Raw genomic sequence first — 18885 nt, 5'->3', positions numbered from 1 at the left:
GTGTTTAAGCATGAATTCAATTGATAGGAGAACATTAGTGAGTAGGAGCATTTTAAGATGAGGGTAAGGTTTGATTATTATTACATGTAAATCTTTGAATTCTAGGATATTAATTCAAACAGTCTTTTTTTAAAACTTTTATTTATTTTAAGTGTGTTTTTCCAGGACCCATCAGCTCCAAGTCAAGTAGTTGTTTCAATCTAGTTGTGGAGGGTGCAGCTCACAGTGGCCCATGCGGGGATTGAACCGGTAACCTTGTTGTTAAAGAGCACCTCACTCTAACCAACTGAGCTAACGGGCTGCCCCAAATTCAAACAGTCTTTGATTGTGGTTTTATTGTTACTTTTTAATAGACTTTCTATTTTGAAATAATTTTAGATTTAAAGAAAAGTTACAAGGGTAGTACAGAGAGTTCCCATATTACTCCTCACCCAGTTTGCCCCACTGTTAATATATTTCCATGGTATATTTTTCAAAACTAAGAAACTGACATTTACATATGTCATATTAACTAAACTCCAGACTTTATTCAGACTTCACTTTTTCCATTAGTGTACTTTTTCCGTTCCAGTGCCCAATTCAGGGTACCACAGTGCATTTATTTGAATCCTGTCTCCTCTCTCTCCTGTGGTGTGTGACCATTTCTCAGTCTTCCCCTGTTTACCGTGACCTTGACAGTCTCGAGGAATACTGGCCAGGTGGTTTTAACTTAACCTAGCCACAGATCTCCCTTTGCAGAAATTAATAAGATGATGGTGTCATTCCGGACAAATGTCTGGTATTTTTGTTGATCACTATGTTTAGACAAATCCTTTAAAAAATAATTTTGTCCCATTGAGAATTCATCTTGTACTGATACCTGAAAATATAAAGTTGCAGTTTGGTCTTAGATCATTCAGGGGGATTGTAAACTGTCCCTTTTCTGCTGCATCCTACCAGGTCTCAAATTAAGTTCAGTGGTGTCTCAATCTAATTCCAGCTGGCCTACTTCCTTTAAACCATTAACAAGATACTAATTTGAAAGAATGATGTTATCTTTATTTGTTACCCATTTCATCAGTGACTATGTAATAAACACACTGAAAGCTTAAAGATGTATATAGTATTTCAATGCAATGAAAATGTGGGGGTAAATCGATCTGCCCTTGGCAAAACCTATCCCATTATAAAGTTGATTCTCAGAATTCAAGGAGATCTGTGTAGATAGGGCACCCCTTAACTAGTCCATCTTTATAGACAATGCACAAAACAGGTGGTGAGGGCATTGATGAGTCAATAAATTTTGCACTATGATTATCCACAATGTCTAGACAAATTTCAGTAAAAGATATGAATTTCATGTTCTATACTATTAGTTTGCCAAAAATATTTGCCTTGGTAGTCAGTGCTGATTAATTACATTATAAATTAGTTCCTGGAAGGTTACCAATGAGCTCCTCAGAGCTCCTCTTTGGCCTTCAGGATTACTTTACATGGTTGAACTCCTTCAAACTTTTTCCTGGGCTTCCATACACTGAAGCATTTCAGTTCCTTCCTATATCTAAAGGAGTAGGGATAAGAAGGTCTTCTAAACACTGACAACCATATGAAAAAAGCCACAGAGAAATGAATTTGCTTGGTGAGTCCAGAAAATATGAGTAGATGGGAATAAATCAAGTGAACTTTTCACCCACCATTACTACACTCGGCCTCTTGTGGGATGTTCCAGTTTGAGACTGAGCAAAGAATAGGAGCCAGATTTTATCACACCTGAGCCCAGTGTTTCCAAAAAGCTGGAGCATATATCTTTCCACAAGTCAAGGGAGCATCAGGACACCAAGCAAATGCCCTGTTTCAGGGAATCAGAGAGCAAGACCTGGGATAAAGTAGGGCTGAAGACATAAGGCTGACTATTCATCCTCTATTCATCCTCTAGTAGAGTGTCTCCATTCTAACCCTCAACGCTTCATGCATTATTGATTATGCTGGAGAATAGAGAGTGGCTTTTTTAGAGTCCAATAAGAGATACATTGAGATCATTTCCAGTCCAGATGTGGAATAGGCAAACACTGTGCTTATGTCCTCTCATGACCACATCAGAATTACAGCTAAACTACAGAACAACCATCATTGAGAATCGCCGGAAGTCTAGCTGAAACAAAGCCCTACAACTAAGGATATACAGAAAAAGACACCTAGAGACTGGTAGGAGGTGCAGACATGCAGAACGGGCTGGTCTCACACCTGCATGTGACCATTAAAAATTAAGAGGGATACCGTGTTTCCCTGAAAGTAAGATCTAGCCAGACAATCAGCTCTAATGAGTCTTTTGGAGCAAAAATTAATATAAGACCCGGTATATTACATTATATTATATTATATTATATTATATTATATTATATTATATTATATTATAGACCCAGTCTTACATTATATAAGACTTGGTCTTATAGTAAAATAGGACTGGGTCTTATATTAATTTTTACTCCAGAAGACGCATTAGAGCTGATTGTCTGGCTTATTTTGGGGGAAACACTGTATCTCAGCTGCGGAGGTTCCCCCCGCCCACTCTGGAGGAGTGAGGGGTCCCAGCCCCCACCATGCTCCCCAGCCCAGGGTTCCAGTGCCAAGTAGAGAAGTCCTCACAACTTCTAGTTGTGAAAACCAGGGGAGATTGTGGCTGAGTGAGATGGAGGATGGCTAGAGCTCCAGGTACACCTCTTAAAGAGCCTGCACACAGACTTACTTACTGATGGTCTCACTCATTCTGAGCTTCAGTACAGGGGCAGCAGTTCGAAAAGTGCCGGGGACATACGGGGAGGAACTGAGTTGTCTGGGCTTCAGGACAAGGTCTGCAGGGGCAGCTTTCTTCTACATGGAGGAGCTGGCTGAAACCATGATTTCTTTGTTGAGCCTTCCCCATTCCCAGCCTGCAGATTCAGGTGGCTGCCATATCTGAGTCTCCATCCACCTCAATAACACCATTGGTTCACCGCACCCTGGTTATTCTGAGACCCCACCCAACATGTGGGCCCACCCAAGCCACCTTCAGCAGCTTTTCTGTACAAAGGGCCTGTCTTGACTCATGCTGCAGACTTTCCTATAATCTCTCAGAAGTTCACAAAACCAAAACAAGAAGCATCTGGCTTCAATGTGTCCCATACCTCTGGCTGAGCAGCCCTAAGCCTGGCACTAGCAACAACCAGCCTTGGTTTGCAGCTTGGCCTCTCAAGGTACTTCCAGTCATGGCATGGAAGTACCACCACCATGGGGTGGTGGCCATCTGCAGACTACTTTGCGGCTCATGCCAGGTGGCCCTAGGGAGGGCACAGGCTAATGCTAAACTTGGCCTGCAGCAGGTCCCCTTCCAGGAGACCTCACAGCTCATATGCCCAGTGGCCAGCTTCGAACCAAGCCAGAGCATCACCTGGGTGCCTCCTAAAGCGAATCCTGCTCCATTGGGTCAGCCCCTGCACCACAATCCCTCCACTGTAGTCACAGCCAGTCCTCACAACCAGTGAGACTGAGGGTCAGTCCCTCCCACTGATGTGTAAAAATAGCAACCAAAGCTCAACTACAAGAGGAGGGCACACACAACCCACACAAGGGACACACGTGGAGTGCATGGCTCAGGTGACCAGGAAGACAGTGCCACTGAGTCACACAGCACACCGACTACATAATGTCACTCTACAAAGACCGGGAGACATAGCAGCCCTACCTAATACATAGAAACAAACACAGGGAGACAGCCAAAATGGGGAGACAAAGAAACATATCCCAAATAAAAGAACAGAACAAAGCTCCAGAAAATGAACTAAACCAAATGGAGATAAGCAATCTACCAGATGTGGAGTCTAAAACACTGGTTATAAGGATGCTCAGTGATCTCAGGGAGACTTCAACAAAGAGATAGGAAACATAAAAATTGAAGTAGAAAACATAAAAAAGAACCGTCAGAAATAAAGAACTGAAATAAAGAATACATTAAAGGGAATCAATAGTAGATTAGATGAAGCAGAGGATCAAATCTGTGATTTAGAAGATTAGGTAGCAGAAAACACCCAAATATAACAGCAAAAAAAGAATCCAAAAATATGAGGACAGTTTACAGGGCCTCTGGGACAATATCAAGCATACCAACATTCACATCACAGGCGTACCAGTAGGAGAAGAGAGAGAGCAAAGATTTTAACACCCATTTGGTAAAATAATGACAGTAAACTTCCCTAAACTGGCGAAGGAAATGGGTATTCAAGCTCAGGAAGCACAGAGAGTCCCAAACAAGATGAACCCAAAGAGGCCCACACCAAGACACGTCAGAATTAAAATGCTAAAAGTTAAAGACAAAGAATCACCACCAAACAAGTATTATAAGGAATGTTAGAGGGACTTCTTTAAGATGAAAAAAGGATAAAAAATATGAGTAACAAAATGACAATAACTACATATCTATCAACAATTACTTTAAATGTAAATGGTTAAATGATCTCATCAAAAGACATAGGGTGGCTGAATGAATTAGAAAAACAGACCCATACATATGCTGCCTACAAGAGACTCATTTCAGATAGACAGACACACATAGACTGAAAGTAAAGGGATATGATCCTCTTTTGTGGTCTAGACAGCTGTTTTGTAGGTGTGTTGTAATTAGGCTACTGACAATTTTAAGTTACATTCACCAGTCTGATTCAAAAGAAATGTTCTTTATTATGGATCTTGATATTACTATAGAAGTAACACATAATTTTACTTAATTTCTCTGGCACATACTCTCCTCAAACAATTATCTATCCCTTTTAATGCCTCCCCCTGTAATCTGATTATTTTCCCTGAAACAGTCAAGCTTTTGTTTAAATTTCCAGTCCTGGATGTTTGTATGGTTGCATATTAAGACCTGTTTGATATTACTGGCTTGAACTTCAGGTTTTTCCACAGAGCATAGTTTGATCTGTTTCTAGGATACCAAAAGAGCACATCTGCTTTTGGAAAACTGAGTATAGTTTGCTTATTATAAACCCTCAGATTAAGGGGATGTCAACCTAAATGGGATGGTAGCTAGAGAACGGATTCTGTTCAGTGTGACTGAACAAAAGCCACACCTAATCGATTTGGGTGGAATGCTTGCTGTAGCAGGCAAGCTTATTTACTGTATTTAACAGGTCCGAATTGATATTTGCTAGTATAAAATTCCACCTCTGAAAGCTTTTGTTAGCTTTATTGAGGAAGTTTAGCAAGTGAGACAAAGGGTGTGACTCCCTAATATATATTTTTCAGTGCAGTTTAAAAGAGAGAGTTTCTGATGTTCACAGCAAAAAATTATAAGTTTAAGAACTCACCTTAGCATAATTAGGAGGCAAACATGAGCACTATAGAAGAATTTTAGGAAAAGGCGACACACTATTACTCTGAAGCAAAGCGAATGTTTTAAAATTTCAGTTTCACAACTAGGAATTTTCATTACAAGGAGGAAGGATTCTCACTGCTAGATGTAATGGATGTAGGTATAAAGTGGACTTGATGTTATAAGGCTATTAAAATAGTTTTTATTTAGACCTTTAGCATAATTTAGACCTCTCCATATCTAGTAAATTCCTTTAGTTTCTTTCTCTGACTGTGGTGATCCACATGAAGGCAGTTCTTTACACAGAGGTAAACTTGACTCAGTCGAGTGTATTCACCTGATGATTCATATAGAAGTTACTGGTTCAGCACATTTGGCTCGGCCATTGGGGTGTGCCGAATCCTCCGGTCTGTTATGCACTTTTCATGGCTTGTGTTTCTGTATCCAAGTTTTGGTGTTCCAAATCACAGAGACTATCAGCATGAGTTCCACTCCAGGCTTTTCCTTTATCTCAGAATCATCTGATGTCTGTCTGAACCCTCCCCACCTTTTTACATCATTTTTATAATTCTATTTACCAAATACATTTCTCATGTTTATCTGACATTAATAAAGTAAAAAGTGAAGGTGATGTAACACTTCAGAACCAAAAGGGGAAAAATAGGAAGTTCCAATAGATAGGAAGAAGCAAGATACACTAATTAATGAATAATGTAATAATTTTTAGACTCTAAAGTTTTTAATGTTTTTCTTCTTTAATTAAATAAGAGCTATAAGGTATATTTTATTCTATGAAACTTTGGACTAAAACAGTTTTAAATGAATAGAAGTAAAATTGCAAAATATTTATTTATTTTTTAATTTTTGAAAAAGTTTAATAGTTAAATGGTTTAGTAGTTATCTCACCGAGATACTTTATACATTTTGCAGATTCACATCAGAGTTACAGGTTTTCTAGTTCACATAAACTAATTTCGTTGACTGAAGTATCTATGCTATCTCCCTATTGTCATGGTTCTTTTATTTAAAATTGTCTTGAAAGCAGTGGGTAAGGCATTTGGTAGATTTCACAGAAAAGGAAACTGTCCCTATTCCAGATTACTAGTTTCAGTCAGTGCAGAGGTTATACTGTTTTAATGGTAGTTCTTCAGTGGGTTTCTCAGTTTATCTACTCACAAAATGATAAATGATGACATTTAGCTATTTCATCTCAATGTGGTGACATTAAATGTTTTGTAAAGTTATTTTTGCAAAATGTTCAAGTCAGTAGATGACAGGCATTATGTAATTATAAAGCTAATATGCTCTTCATATAATTATGACTGTCGTTATCATGTGAAGTTCCCTATTGACTGAAGTTGACTAAATCACATCACAGGAGTGCATGGGTTAAAACCATACTAAAATTTCATCTGAATTTCACTGTTTTCTAAAAGTTTAGAGAAGGTTTTACTTATAGATATAGCAACTGAATCCTCAATTATTTGTTTGTTTAACAAATTATCCCAGGGTTAGACTTACCTTGAGGTTAATGAAGGCTCAGGGCCCCTCATTTGCATGGTCTCTTTCCAAGGTCCTAGGAGGAGCCCTAACAATATGTTTACAGTGTGTTTGTAAAATTTGCAAAATATGTTTCTGTATTCTTTGTTTTTAAAGCTCCTCTCCCCTACTCTAGTGCCTAAACTTCAGGCCCCACAGATCCTGAATTTACTCCTGATTGCAATTACTGGTCGAAAGTAGAGTAGTTTTTCAGGTTCATTCCCGAGGCTTTGTATGTTAAACTGCTTAAAGTTCCTTTTATAGTAAAAGAAAATAAATCACATCAGCAGTAGGTTTGCTGCCTTGTGCCAACTCTATTAATACACACTATGAAATCTTTTTTTTTCAAAAGTTAAACAAAAATGCTACACTTCTGCAGCCAAACAGAGCGCATATAATTTTACTAACCAATGTCACCCCAATAAATTTAATAAAAAAGAACAACCCAGAGGGCATTCATACATTATGTCTTTTACAGAGCCCAATTTCTTTGATAGTGATAAATCTCAACATTCTCCCTTTATCTTATCTCATATATTCCCATGGGATAAATTAAACATAATCTCCTTTCAGTCCATTTTGTGTCCTTTTCCTCTGGGACTGGTTAGCTCAGCTGGTTAAGAGCCTGGTGCTAATGGGTTTGCCTGCCTCCCTGTTCTTCGTCACAGTCTAAGCCATAGCCAGTAGGAAATTTGGAGTGTTCTGTGAAAAGCTTTTTATCTGACAGAAGATAAAACAACAACAGTAAGCAAAACCAATGCTTGACAATCTCACCTATAAGGAATGATGTTTTTCTTATCAAAACCATCCCTGTGCTCTGATCTCCATCAGGAGACCTAGTATAAATCCTGTGGTTGCCTCCTGCACTTGATAATAATCTTAAAGTTAAACTGGTCCCCCAAATTTGCCATGATATCCTTTATGGATCTACAAAATATTTTAAACCCTTTTTTACCTAGTCTTCTCTCTTACAACATTTTGTGGATACCAGTCATATTAACAATTCACTAGTCCCCTGGAACCACACATTTCGTAATAACTTGCATATTTTGGTCTATAGTATTACTAAATTGTTTTTTCCCCCCAGAACTCTTCTGGTATTCATGATTTAGCCGTTCCAATTAAAAATGCATACGTACATATGTGTCTGTGTATGTGTTTCTCATACTGTTTGATCTAGCATTTTACATCTATATCAAAAGAAAATTCATGAGTGGCCTTCAGCTTAAAGTCTCCCTCAGTAGAGAGCAAAACTGATGGATTTATGCACTATTTTTGATCCCTGAGTGTTACTTTTGTACTGTGATTTTTGAATTGGATTTTTCTAATTGCTAATCCTAAAAGTAATCAATGGTTTAGGAATCCCTTTTCACTCTAATTCAGTAAATATTTATTGAGCATCTACTTTGTGCCAAACATTTGAAAAGGTTAGAGGTGGATAAAAAGATAAAAACAGTCTACCCTCTAGGAAAGCATGACAATAGTAAGATGGTGAATTAACATTTGTATGATCCCCTTAATTTATGATTTATACCCGATCTTCTGTATTTTTACAGCTTTGGCCTTTTCTTTTTTTCTCCATAGAGTCATCTTTCTATTAACCATGTGAGGTTATGTTTTGATTTTTGTTTTTATTTTGATGGATGTGGTGGTTGCTTTTTGAATCCCTGATCATTACAACCCTTAGCATCCATTTATCCTGCACTGAGATGTTTGTAATCAGGCTTCCTGTGGGCTCTCTGCTTTTCTAAGCTCTTGCCATTCCTCCTTTAAGCAATCTATATTTTGTTTCATACCTTTTGTTTAAATTGGGTAACCACTTGATTTTTAAAAAAACTTTTCCTTTCCTAGTGGAATGCTAAAGGTAATTGAATTGTCATTATCATTACATGGCGATTCCCCAACAAATAATTTTTAGGTCCGTTCTTGTTTACTTCTCAGGAGCAAAGTCAAAATTGCTGGGTGGTTAACACACAATATGATAAATAGATGATGTACTATAGAAATGTGCACTTGAAACCTATGTAATTTTACTAACCATTGTCACCCCAATAAATTCTAATTAAAAAATCAATTAAAAAATTGCCTTGCCCATCTAAGGAAGAAGTTATTTGCCCTCTTGCCAGATCCTTACCTTTAGCAATCATCTTGGTGTTATGCTGAACTGTGTGTGTAGGTGCCTACTTTGCAGCTTCTCTTCCACCAAATACAGGCAGATCGAAACCATGGTTTGTCCTCTCTTTCATGCTATACTTTATACTTTTTATATCCTCAGTAATCAACTGATCTTTCACCTTTCTGCCTACCTTCAATGCTTCCTCTTACTTGGAGACTTCTGTGATTAATAAGGTCAGAAAATCCAGGTCTAGGTGAGAACAACTATCCACTTTTGACCCTTGAACTTATTTTTTTTTTCTTAGCTCTTTCTGTGAATTACTCACTACCAAGTGTGATAAGTACATAAATACCACTATCTGCTTGTGTCTGTTTATAAAGTTAACTCTCAATTACTGAGGGACCTATTAACTAGTCTGGCGGTTATGTGGGCCTCCTACCATGCCTTTTGGCCACTTCAGTCCCCACAGAAAATCACTCCAAAAGTGTGGGGATGACCAAGCAAAAACTATGAAACCATTTGTGCTCCATGTGAACACTTACTAAAGTCTGATAGATATTAAAATTATACATTTCAATGTGCTTTGGGATAATCTAAGGCTAGAAATACACAAGGTGATGGTGAAAGGGGCTTCCTTTTATACTGTACCAATGCTTGTAAATGAGCAATAAAATTAAGGTATGAGTGCTAATAAAACTTACGAGTGCTGTTTTTCTGGTGTTAAAAATCAAGTCAAGAAATCGTTACCAAATGTTCACCATCCTATAAAAGAAAATGTTTAGTCATCCACCTCTAGACAGGAGCGCAGAGAGGGAAAGCCTCAATTATTATATTGACTTCTGGCCAGGATTAGCCACAGAGGTGACTTAAAGTATTTTGCATTCATTCAACAATAATTGTAACTGACCGTGGATATTACTGAAATAACTACAAATAGATATAGGCTGTTGGGGACACACCTATGCCTATATCTATTGATTTAGCACAACATTTAATGTTTATTTCTTTAGACTAGCTTGAGGAGTAACCCATTTTAAGTAATAAGTCAATGTTCCTAAAATGTATGTATAAACTAGACATACTTATTTGAGGCATAGTTTTTCATTGAACTGCATTATTATTCAAAGGTGTTTCAGAATCCTTTAATACTAACCATGTGGTGACTCCTAAAATTTTACCTTTACAGGATTCCATCTATCTCTGCATTCCTAGTTACTGAGTAGTTATTCTTCTATTAACGAGTAGTGAAGAATCTTAATTTTAGTGACCATTTAAAAGAACATTTTAGCTAATTCTTTAGTATTGGTTTCTAAAGCCAAACTTTTCCAACTTGTGGAATCTTGCCACAAGTATTAAATTCACATCAATAGATTTATACAGAATTAGCACTTTACTCCAGAAAGTGGTGGAATGCTTTATTTTTTGGAATCCTCTAGAACGAGGGTCAGCAAACTTTTCTGTAAATGACTAAATTGTAAAGATTTAGGCTCTGTGGGAGAAGAGACAAAGTTGAGGTTATTATTAATATGCAGGTACTTCTATAACAAGAAAGAAAGCAAGTATCCACAACTTTTTTGTAATACAGATGTACTAATAAGCACAGTGGAATTTATTTATGGACACTGAACTGTGGATTTCATAGAATTTTCATGCGTTATGAAATATTATTTATCCTTTACTATTTTTCAACCATTTAAAAATGTAATGGAAGGAGAACTGACTCTGGGTGGTGAACACACAATGGGATTTACAGATGATGTAATACAGAATTGTACACCTGAAATTTATGTAATTTTACTAACAATTGTCACCCCAATAAACTTTAATTAAAAATAAAAAATAAAAAAAATAAAAATGTACAAGCCATTCTTAACCATTCTGGCCATACACAAACAGGGTGGGCCGGATATGGCCCAGGAGGTATTGTTTGCCTATCCTAACCCTAGAACACAAGCTCTTAAATGTTAAGTAGTCCATAGGCCTGCACCAGAGGTAAATTTCATTGAGGTCCTTAAACTTCCTGAGATCACATGCAGCATTTTGTACACACATCAACTTTTCTGTGGACACCTCCACAACTTTCATCTGACTCTCAGAGAAATCCAGGACTAAAGAAGATTAGGTCCCATTTTTCTAGAGACAATTCACTGATTTTTAGGAGGCATTTCCTAATACCCTCATAGTTTCTAGGTACTGTGCAAGTCACTGGGAACCCGTGGGAATTCCTACCCTAGAAGCTGCTAGTCCTGCTAGAGACATTGAGGGTAAATAATTGTCTAGGTGATTTTTCATTCATAAAGTCAATTGTCTCCACCATTTTTGTTGGTTTCATAAAACTCAGAGAAAGTTGAAAATCCATACCTCTAGTTCTAGGAGGGAAAGCTTTCTCATATTTTCAAATATTTAGTACATAATTTAGGTTTGAGTGAATATGTGAAACAGTTAAGTGTCCAGACGATTTCAGGCTATAAATAGAAATTCAGATTCAATCTGTTCGAATCCTTCTTTAATATAAAGATCACCCCACGGACTGGTTCATGTTAGTTCAACTGACATCTAGGGCTGCAATATAGGTGTAAATGGGATTAAAGTTGCTTATTAAAACGGAATGTGTGAGTTGAGGTTGCAGGCAGCTTGACTTAATTGGTGACTGTTAGCCAAAGCTAAGCCCTTGAATGCTCAAATCCATGAAATGGAATAGTTACCCTGAGGTAGAGTTGGTACTGTGTTTCCCTGAAAGTAAGACCTAGCCAGACAATCAGCTTTAATGCATCTTTTGGAGCAAAAATTAACATAAGACCCGGTATTATTATATTATATTATGTTTATTATATTATATTATATATTATATTATAAAGACCCGGTCTTATAGTAAAATAAGACCTGGTCTTATAGTAAAATAAGACCGGGTCTTATATTAATTTTTGCTCCAAAAGACGCATTAGAGCTGATTGTCCAGCTAGGTCTTATTTTTGGGGAAACACAGTAGTAAGAAAACCATTTGAAAAGAAATAAGAAGCTCAGGAGTTCCTTCCTATGTCCTAGGGTTGGGAGTAGAAGAACTTGCTTTTTCTCAATAAACAGTGTTATAGAAGGAAGTTTGTACTCAAGGAGGAAATGGTTATAAAAGTTATAATACTCATTTTAAAACCTAAAGATGGCACAATGTAATATGTGGTGAAACCTTAAAAAAACTCTAAATATTTTCAGCAAGGCCCTTGTACTTTTTATATAGACTTTTAATTAATTGACAGCTTGTTTATACACTTGGAGCATATAACAAATGTAAGCAGGCTAAAATATATTCCAAAGAAAGAAGAAGTTAACTAAGAACCCCCCCCCCCCAAAAAAAAAAAAGGAAGGAAAAATTATGGAAGTTCAGAGCTATTGTAAATAGAAAGCATTGCTTACATGTACATCAAACTCAACTATTATTAACTGATCAGTATTTATTAGTCATTAATGATGTTTTTAATCTGGAAAATCCACTCACCTGCATGTCTTTCTTTTAATTCAATAGGTTTGTTTTTTTTTAAATGTAATGGTGGTCCTTCCTAGTTCTGTAAAAGGCAAAAGAAAAAAGTATCCAGGAGAATATGATGGTCACTTTAGTGAGACATTTACTATGAAGGAGAGAAAAGAAGTACAACAAAGAGTATTATTGTGTGGTTCAAATCTGGAGTTTTTATGATTAGAGAGTCTTGCTGATTTTAAGACAACCATAAATCATCAAATTGATAAGGTCTGCCTTTTTTAGTGGAAGCATGCCTGGGTGGCTGTCTCCAAGAGATTTCCATCTCATTATATAAACTAATATTATATCAGCTAATTCCTGGAGCTTCATATCTCATGCAATGAAAAGTATGACATGTCCCTATGACCTTTTACATCACAGTACCTAGTTAGGTTGAGTCAGCCTTTGGCTGACTGTTCTCAAACCTTAAAGCACCTCCCCTGACTTTCCTGGCACCTGGTGTTACTCCTTTCCTCTTAAAGCTCTTGGCTACCATGCCTTTTCTACTCACCCTAGTGAATCTTGCCAGCTTGGTGAGGAGAGAGTTCTTTATATCCTTCCTAATTGCCAATTAGCTAATTTGATAAACTCATCTAAGATAGAGTGCTTCCTTCTGAGTTGAACATGGTTTACAATAGGGACTTCGTGGAGAATGCTGTGCTGGTGAAAAATTCAAGTCAGACTATAGGGTGATGTAGTCAATATACCATATTGCTCCTCACTTCATGCTCCACAGCCTCCTATTCTACCTGTATTTAGAACTGTTCCTATTAATGTGATTTAGCAGAAGGTGTGGGCACAGCTTATGAGTATAACAGATTCATTATTTTTTTGATGAACAAAATAAAAAGAAAGCAAGAAGATATGCTATTAGTAATGCACAGTGAAACACCACCACTTGCACAACAATGTACTAGAGTCTCTGTTGGTAATGTACTGCATTTAACCATGATTTGTTATTAATTCATTAAAATACTTAAATTTATTTATGTACTTTTTTAAATACAAATTTCTTTTTTAATATTTGTTTTATTTTATTTTTAATTTTATTGGGGAATATTGGGGAACAGTGTGTTTCTCCAGGGCCCATCAGCTCCAAGTCGTTGTCCTTCAATCTAGTTGTGGAGGGCGCAGCTCAGCTCCAAGTCCAGTCACCGCTTTCAATCTTTGGCTGCAGGGGGCTCAGCCCACCATCCCATGCGGAAATTGAACTGGCAACCTTGTTGTTGAGAGCTTGCACTCTAACAAACTGAGCCATCAGGCCGCCCCTTAAATTTATTTTTAAATGTCAGCATTGATTATATCAGCCAATCAGTCATTCACTAACTATTTGGTACTACAGAGGACACACAAGAACTATCGAAGAAATTATAACCACATTGAGAAGCAAAGACTTCCACATGTGGACCAAACTGGAAAACAACACAGTAAAATAATAAATTGTGTGGTTACAGATAAAAGGCAAAGCATATATCAAGCTCTTCAAGGTCAGGACTTTTTAAAAAGAGAAAAACCAGTAAGAGCCCTTTGCATTTCTAAAGATTTTCCTTACAAGTTGTACTCCAGTTTATGTACCTTATAATCCTGTTATCTTATTTCTTCCTGCCTAACAGGGATCCTTGTAGTATTTTTAGGGCCTCTTTTTGAAATATGGATATCATTTGGCCCCTAGGTAAAGACAAGGCTAGGCAAGTCAAATTAGTTTGTGAAATAGGACCTCTATTTTTTTTAATGACCATACCAACCTCATTTTAGGTAGATGGCATAAAGTTGTTAAAGCTCCCACTTTTTCAATCTACCCCTTTCTTCTCACTCATTGCTGTATTCCATAATTGATAGTGGACCAAGAAGAGAAGCAAGGGTTTGGTAGAGCAGGTGGGAACTATGGTAGGACAGGCAGCTTTAAAACCAAGTACTGGTGGGGAAGAGGAAGGAGGAGGGTGAAACAAAGGGGGCTTTCAGGAGAACCTGAAATCTGCCTGCAAAGGCCATGCCTATGGAAGGAGACAAGGGAGACTGCCTGTATGTATGCTATCATTGGTGACATGGTTTTTAGGTAAAAATGGAAGTGCTAGAGAAAACATATTTGCAACAGGCTCCATCAATGAGATTTAATTTGGCTAATTCATGACGGTTAAAATTATGAGGCTTGTTTTGTCAGTTTACCAATAAATTTGTTACTCAAAGAGATTTGTTGGTTTAAAAGCAACTCTTATATAGATATTAGTATGAGACTAAAAATAAATCAGAAGAAACAATGGCAAAGTTGGATATGGCATAGGCTTTCTGAAAGAATGCTTCCTTGTGTAATAATAGGAATAATCTGTTTACCTCTAACGCCTTTTTTTTTTCTCTTTTAAACATACAGACTTCCTTTCCTATGACTCCATCACTTGCAGCTAATCCTGCCATGGCTTTCAGTCCTTACTTACCTCATCCTGGTATGGGCCTGGTTCCTGCCGAACTTCTACCAAATGTACCTGTTCTGATTTCTGGAAACCCACCTCTTGCATTGCCAGGAGCTGCTGCTCCAAAACTGATGCGTTCAGATAAGCTGGAGGTATTTGTTTAGAAATATATAAATACCTATAGGGTAGATAGTAACCTTATGCATAAAACAACATTCTCAGAGCCCAATGTTTTGAATGCTTTAAATAAGTGCACCTGGGTTTTAGATAATGGAGTATAACCTCAGAGAATGTTAAACATTTTTATACTGCAGTTATACCCTGTTGTTAAGTGCACTGATCAGTTGTACAGTACGTCAAACAATGTCTTAGTGTACCCGGCCACAGACTGGGATGCAGAATCTCTTTTGCTATGGCACAGGAAGTCTGGTTGGAATGCTCCTTTTACCCAGGCTCCAGCTTCATAGACTGGAATTACTCTATTTGTTGATGAGCCTCTACTTGCTAAAATAATCAAACTGAAAAAGTAGACACTCTATGAATGAAGAATGTAAATGGGTCTCCTAGTGTCTAAACTTTTTTCTCCATTTTAAGAATGATGTACTAGATATTAAATATACGTTGATGACTAAGAAAAGAGACACAGACAATAGTTTAGTGGTTACCAGAGGGTAAGGAGAGGGTGGGTGGTAGATGAGGGTAAAGGGGATCAAATATATGGTGATGGAAGGAGAACTGACTCTGGGTGGTGAACACACAATGGGATTTATAGATGATGTAATACAGAATTGTACACCTGAAAGCTATGTAACTTAACTAGCAATTGTCACCCCAATAAACTTTAATTAAAAAAAAAAGAAAATCTGAAAGAAATTTCAAAACAGCTTTCTGATTTATGGAAGTCCTTCAAACATCTTTTAATTATCATTATTCATAAATTGAAATACATAACTAGTCAATTTCTCCCACAGTCAGCTCCATTGACAGCTCCTTAAATGCCTGGCAGTATATCATAATGGAATCTGATTGTACATGTAATGTAATTAGGTCATGGTCCACAAGTCTGCTTGTGGAAAAGCACATTGCTGTGTGATAAAGTCTCATCTTGGACCTTAACAAAATTACTTCTTACAAACTTAGCTACTTCCACTTTAGGCTGTGTATTATAAGTGGAGGATTTAAAAATGGTTTCCAGTAACACTTTTAAGCACTTTTATTTCAATGTAAGGAAAACAGACAACTTTCCTTTGGGGAGAATGGAATTTTTTTTCTAGGAATAGAAATTTTGTCTATGTTTACATCTCATAGTCAATATGGTTTCACATTATCCTTCAGCTTTTTAGATTTTTTCTAAATAGATGACAAAATAATGTGTATTATTGCTCTTAGATTCACTGGCAAAATAAATAAAAGCTAATCACCTTCAGGCATCAATGTGATATTTTTTTTCTTTAAGGTTTGCCGAGAATTTCAGCGTGGAAATTGTACCCGTGGTGAGAATGATTGCCGGTATGCTCACCCTACTGATGTTTCAATGATTGAGGCAAGTGATAACACTGTGACAATCTGCATGGATTACATCAAAGGCCGATGCTCCCGGGAGAAATGCAAGTATTTTCATCCTCCTCCACACTTGCAAGCCAAACTCAAGGCATCTCATCACCAGATGAACCATTCAGCTGCCCCTGCGATGGTAAGAACAGGCCAGGACTTGTGTACTGTATTTCGGGGTAAATGATTAGTAGCTTCCTCAACGTGTGTAATATCTTGTAACTGTAATCTTGGATGCTTATGAGTGGACCTCAATACGAATAGCCAAGGTGATAAGCTTGAAAAGAGAACCTATTTATTCTACTTCATTCACTAAAATTTTCTGAAGGTAATTATTTAAAAGCTTTACTGATGATTTTAATCTACTGTGCTTTTTCTCCCATTTTTAGAGAAAGAGAAATTTATATAATTTAAACCATCAATTATTTTTGAGTGGTTTTAAGAACCTGACTAACCTTAGTATTCCAAAAAGGCAGCAAATTGCTTTTCTTCCTGTGAGCCATAATTGATAGTGGACACTTTTCTACTAACATCCTTTAAAGCCTTTCAAAAACAGAGGACTTGGGGGGCCGGCCCGGTGGCTCAGGCGGTTAGAGCTCCATGCTCCTAACTCCGAAGGCTGCTGGTTCGATTCCCACATGGGCCAGTGGGCTCTCAACCACAAGGTTGCCAGTTCAATTCCTCGAGTCCCGCAAGGGATGGTGGGCAGCGCCCCCTGCAACTAAAATTGAACATGGCACCTTGAGCTGAGCTCCCGCTGAGCTCCCGGATGGAGCGCGTCCTCTCAACCACAAGGTTGCCGATTCGACTCCCACAAGGGATGGTGGGCTGCGCCCCCTGCAACTAGAAACGGCAACTGGACCTGGAGCTGAGCTGCACCCTCCACAACTAAGATTGAAAGGACAACAACTTGACTTGGAAAAAAGTCCTGGAAGTACACACTGTTCCCCAATAAAGTCCTGTTCCCCTTCCCCCCACAAAGAAAAAAAAAAAATAATAAAAAAAAAAAATGGCCAAATCTTAAAAACAAAAACAAACAAACAAAAAAAAACAGAGGACTTGGAAGATGGGATGGTAAGTAGGCTCTAATTTCCCAAAGGTTAAGGTTTTTTTTCCTTTCTGGAGTATTGGTTTCAAGGCAGCAGCGAGGGGAGGCTGGGGACACATTTCTGCATGGTTGGGAGAAGAGGCCTGGCAAAAAGTTGTCCTAGCGAGTCAGTTTTGTGGAAAACTTTGTTTTACTTAACACTGAAAGGTAGGAGCGAGGAAAAATATTTGCATACCACACTACAGTGTGTTAGATTGAGAAATAGGAATTATGATTACTTAAGTTTGTCACAGCTGTTAATTATTTTGATAAGCTACTTGCTATTTCTTTATTTTTTAGCCTGAGACTTTCCTCATGTAATAGGGTATAACAGTCTAATAAGGGACAACACCCTGAGGAAACTTCATATTTTTGTGGAAGAAAATCACCTGCACAACCCTGAAGTCCCTGACAGAGACCTTACCTTTTCATAAGAGAAGATATTTATTTTCAAACACTCCTACTTGTTAACATTTTCCTCATAATGAATTGAAATCTACCTTGCTGTAACTGGAACTTACACTTATTTTATAACACAAAACAAGTCCATCCCTATTCCATATGAGTGTGAGTCTAATGTCTTTTCTCTAAACCAGGTACCCCACATTTCTCCAAGCTTTTCTTGTAGGTTATGGCTTTAAGGACACAGCACCAATTTTGGACTTGTTCCATTTTTTCAATCCCCCTGTTATCTCAGAACTGAACCCATTACTCCATGAAAGATCTGAGTAGAACAAACTTATTTTCTACCTTGATCTGGACAACATAATCTGTTAATGAATGTTAAAAAAAGACTTCACCACATGTTTTTATCTTAAATTATTTTGAATGAGGGTATTTTAAGCTATGAAAATAAGAAGCTACCCAAAATGTTCAATGCAGAATTTAAGCCTCCAATTTTTGGATTATTTCCATAGGTGGCATAGAGCTCAGAAACAGTGTGGACCTATTACAAAGGAAAGGAATGTAGTTGGCTCCCTAAAAATAAAGATTATCATATGCGTGGGGCATACAATAAATGGCTTACTTGTGCCATTGTGTACCTGTCCCACACTCAGGCGTGGAGCCTTCATATGTATGGGCCCATTTCTGATGATCGGAGTGGGTTTGGTAGAATGCATATAAGTCAGCCCCAAATTGCCACATAGAAATTTAAATTGTATATAGTAGGCCTTCAATTGGTACTTATGAATGTCAATATAAAACTCCTTTCTGAGTAGCTGATCAGAACAGAATCTTAGTGGTAAAGTCAAATTGGCCCGTAGGAATTTGAAGTAAGATTAAACAAAGGAGGCTTTCCATAAAGAAGTGTAAGCTTTCTATATGTTTAAGGATTCAGAGTAG

The 18885-nt window shown here is 37.5% G+C and overlaps 1 protein-coding gene across 14 annotated transcripts in view; it reads left to right on the top strand.

Moving 5' to 3' along the window:
- The window catches only part of MBNL3 (muscleblind like splicing regulator 3), a 158972-nt gene that overhangs the window by 122794 nt on the left and 17293 nt on the right, over positions 1-18885 (top strand). For 13 of the 14 annotated variants that reach the window (XM_019719120.2, XM_019719117.2, XM_074324259.1 and 10 more), the window contains 2 exons: positions 14864-15055; positions 16360-16596. In XM_019719120.2, the coding sequence (XP_019574679.2) occupies positions 14864-15055; positions 16360-16596 (429 nt within the window). The remainder of the gene's footprint in view (positions 1-14863; positions 15056-16359; positions 16597-18885) is intronic. The other variant, XM_019719125.2, reaches the window with a different exon arrangement.

The sequence above is a fragment of the Rhinolophus sinicus genome, chromosome X (genome assembly GCF_036562045.2).
Source record: "Rhinolophus sinicus isolate RSC01 chromosome X, ASM3656204v1, whole genome shotgun sequence".
Classification (NCBI taxonomy): Eukaryota; Metazoa; Chordata; class Mammalia; order Chiroptera; family Rhinolophidae; genus Rhinolophus; species Rhinolophus sinicus.
The sequence above is the reverse complement of the archived record's forward strand: the minus strand, read 5'-3'. Positions and strand labels throughout refer to the sequence as shown.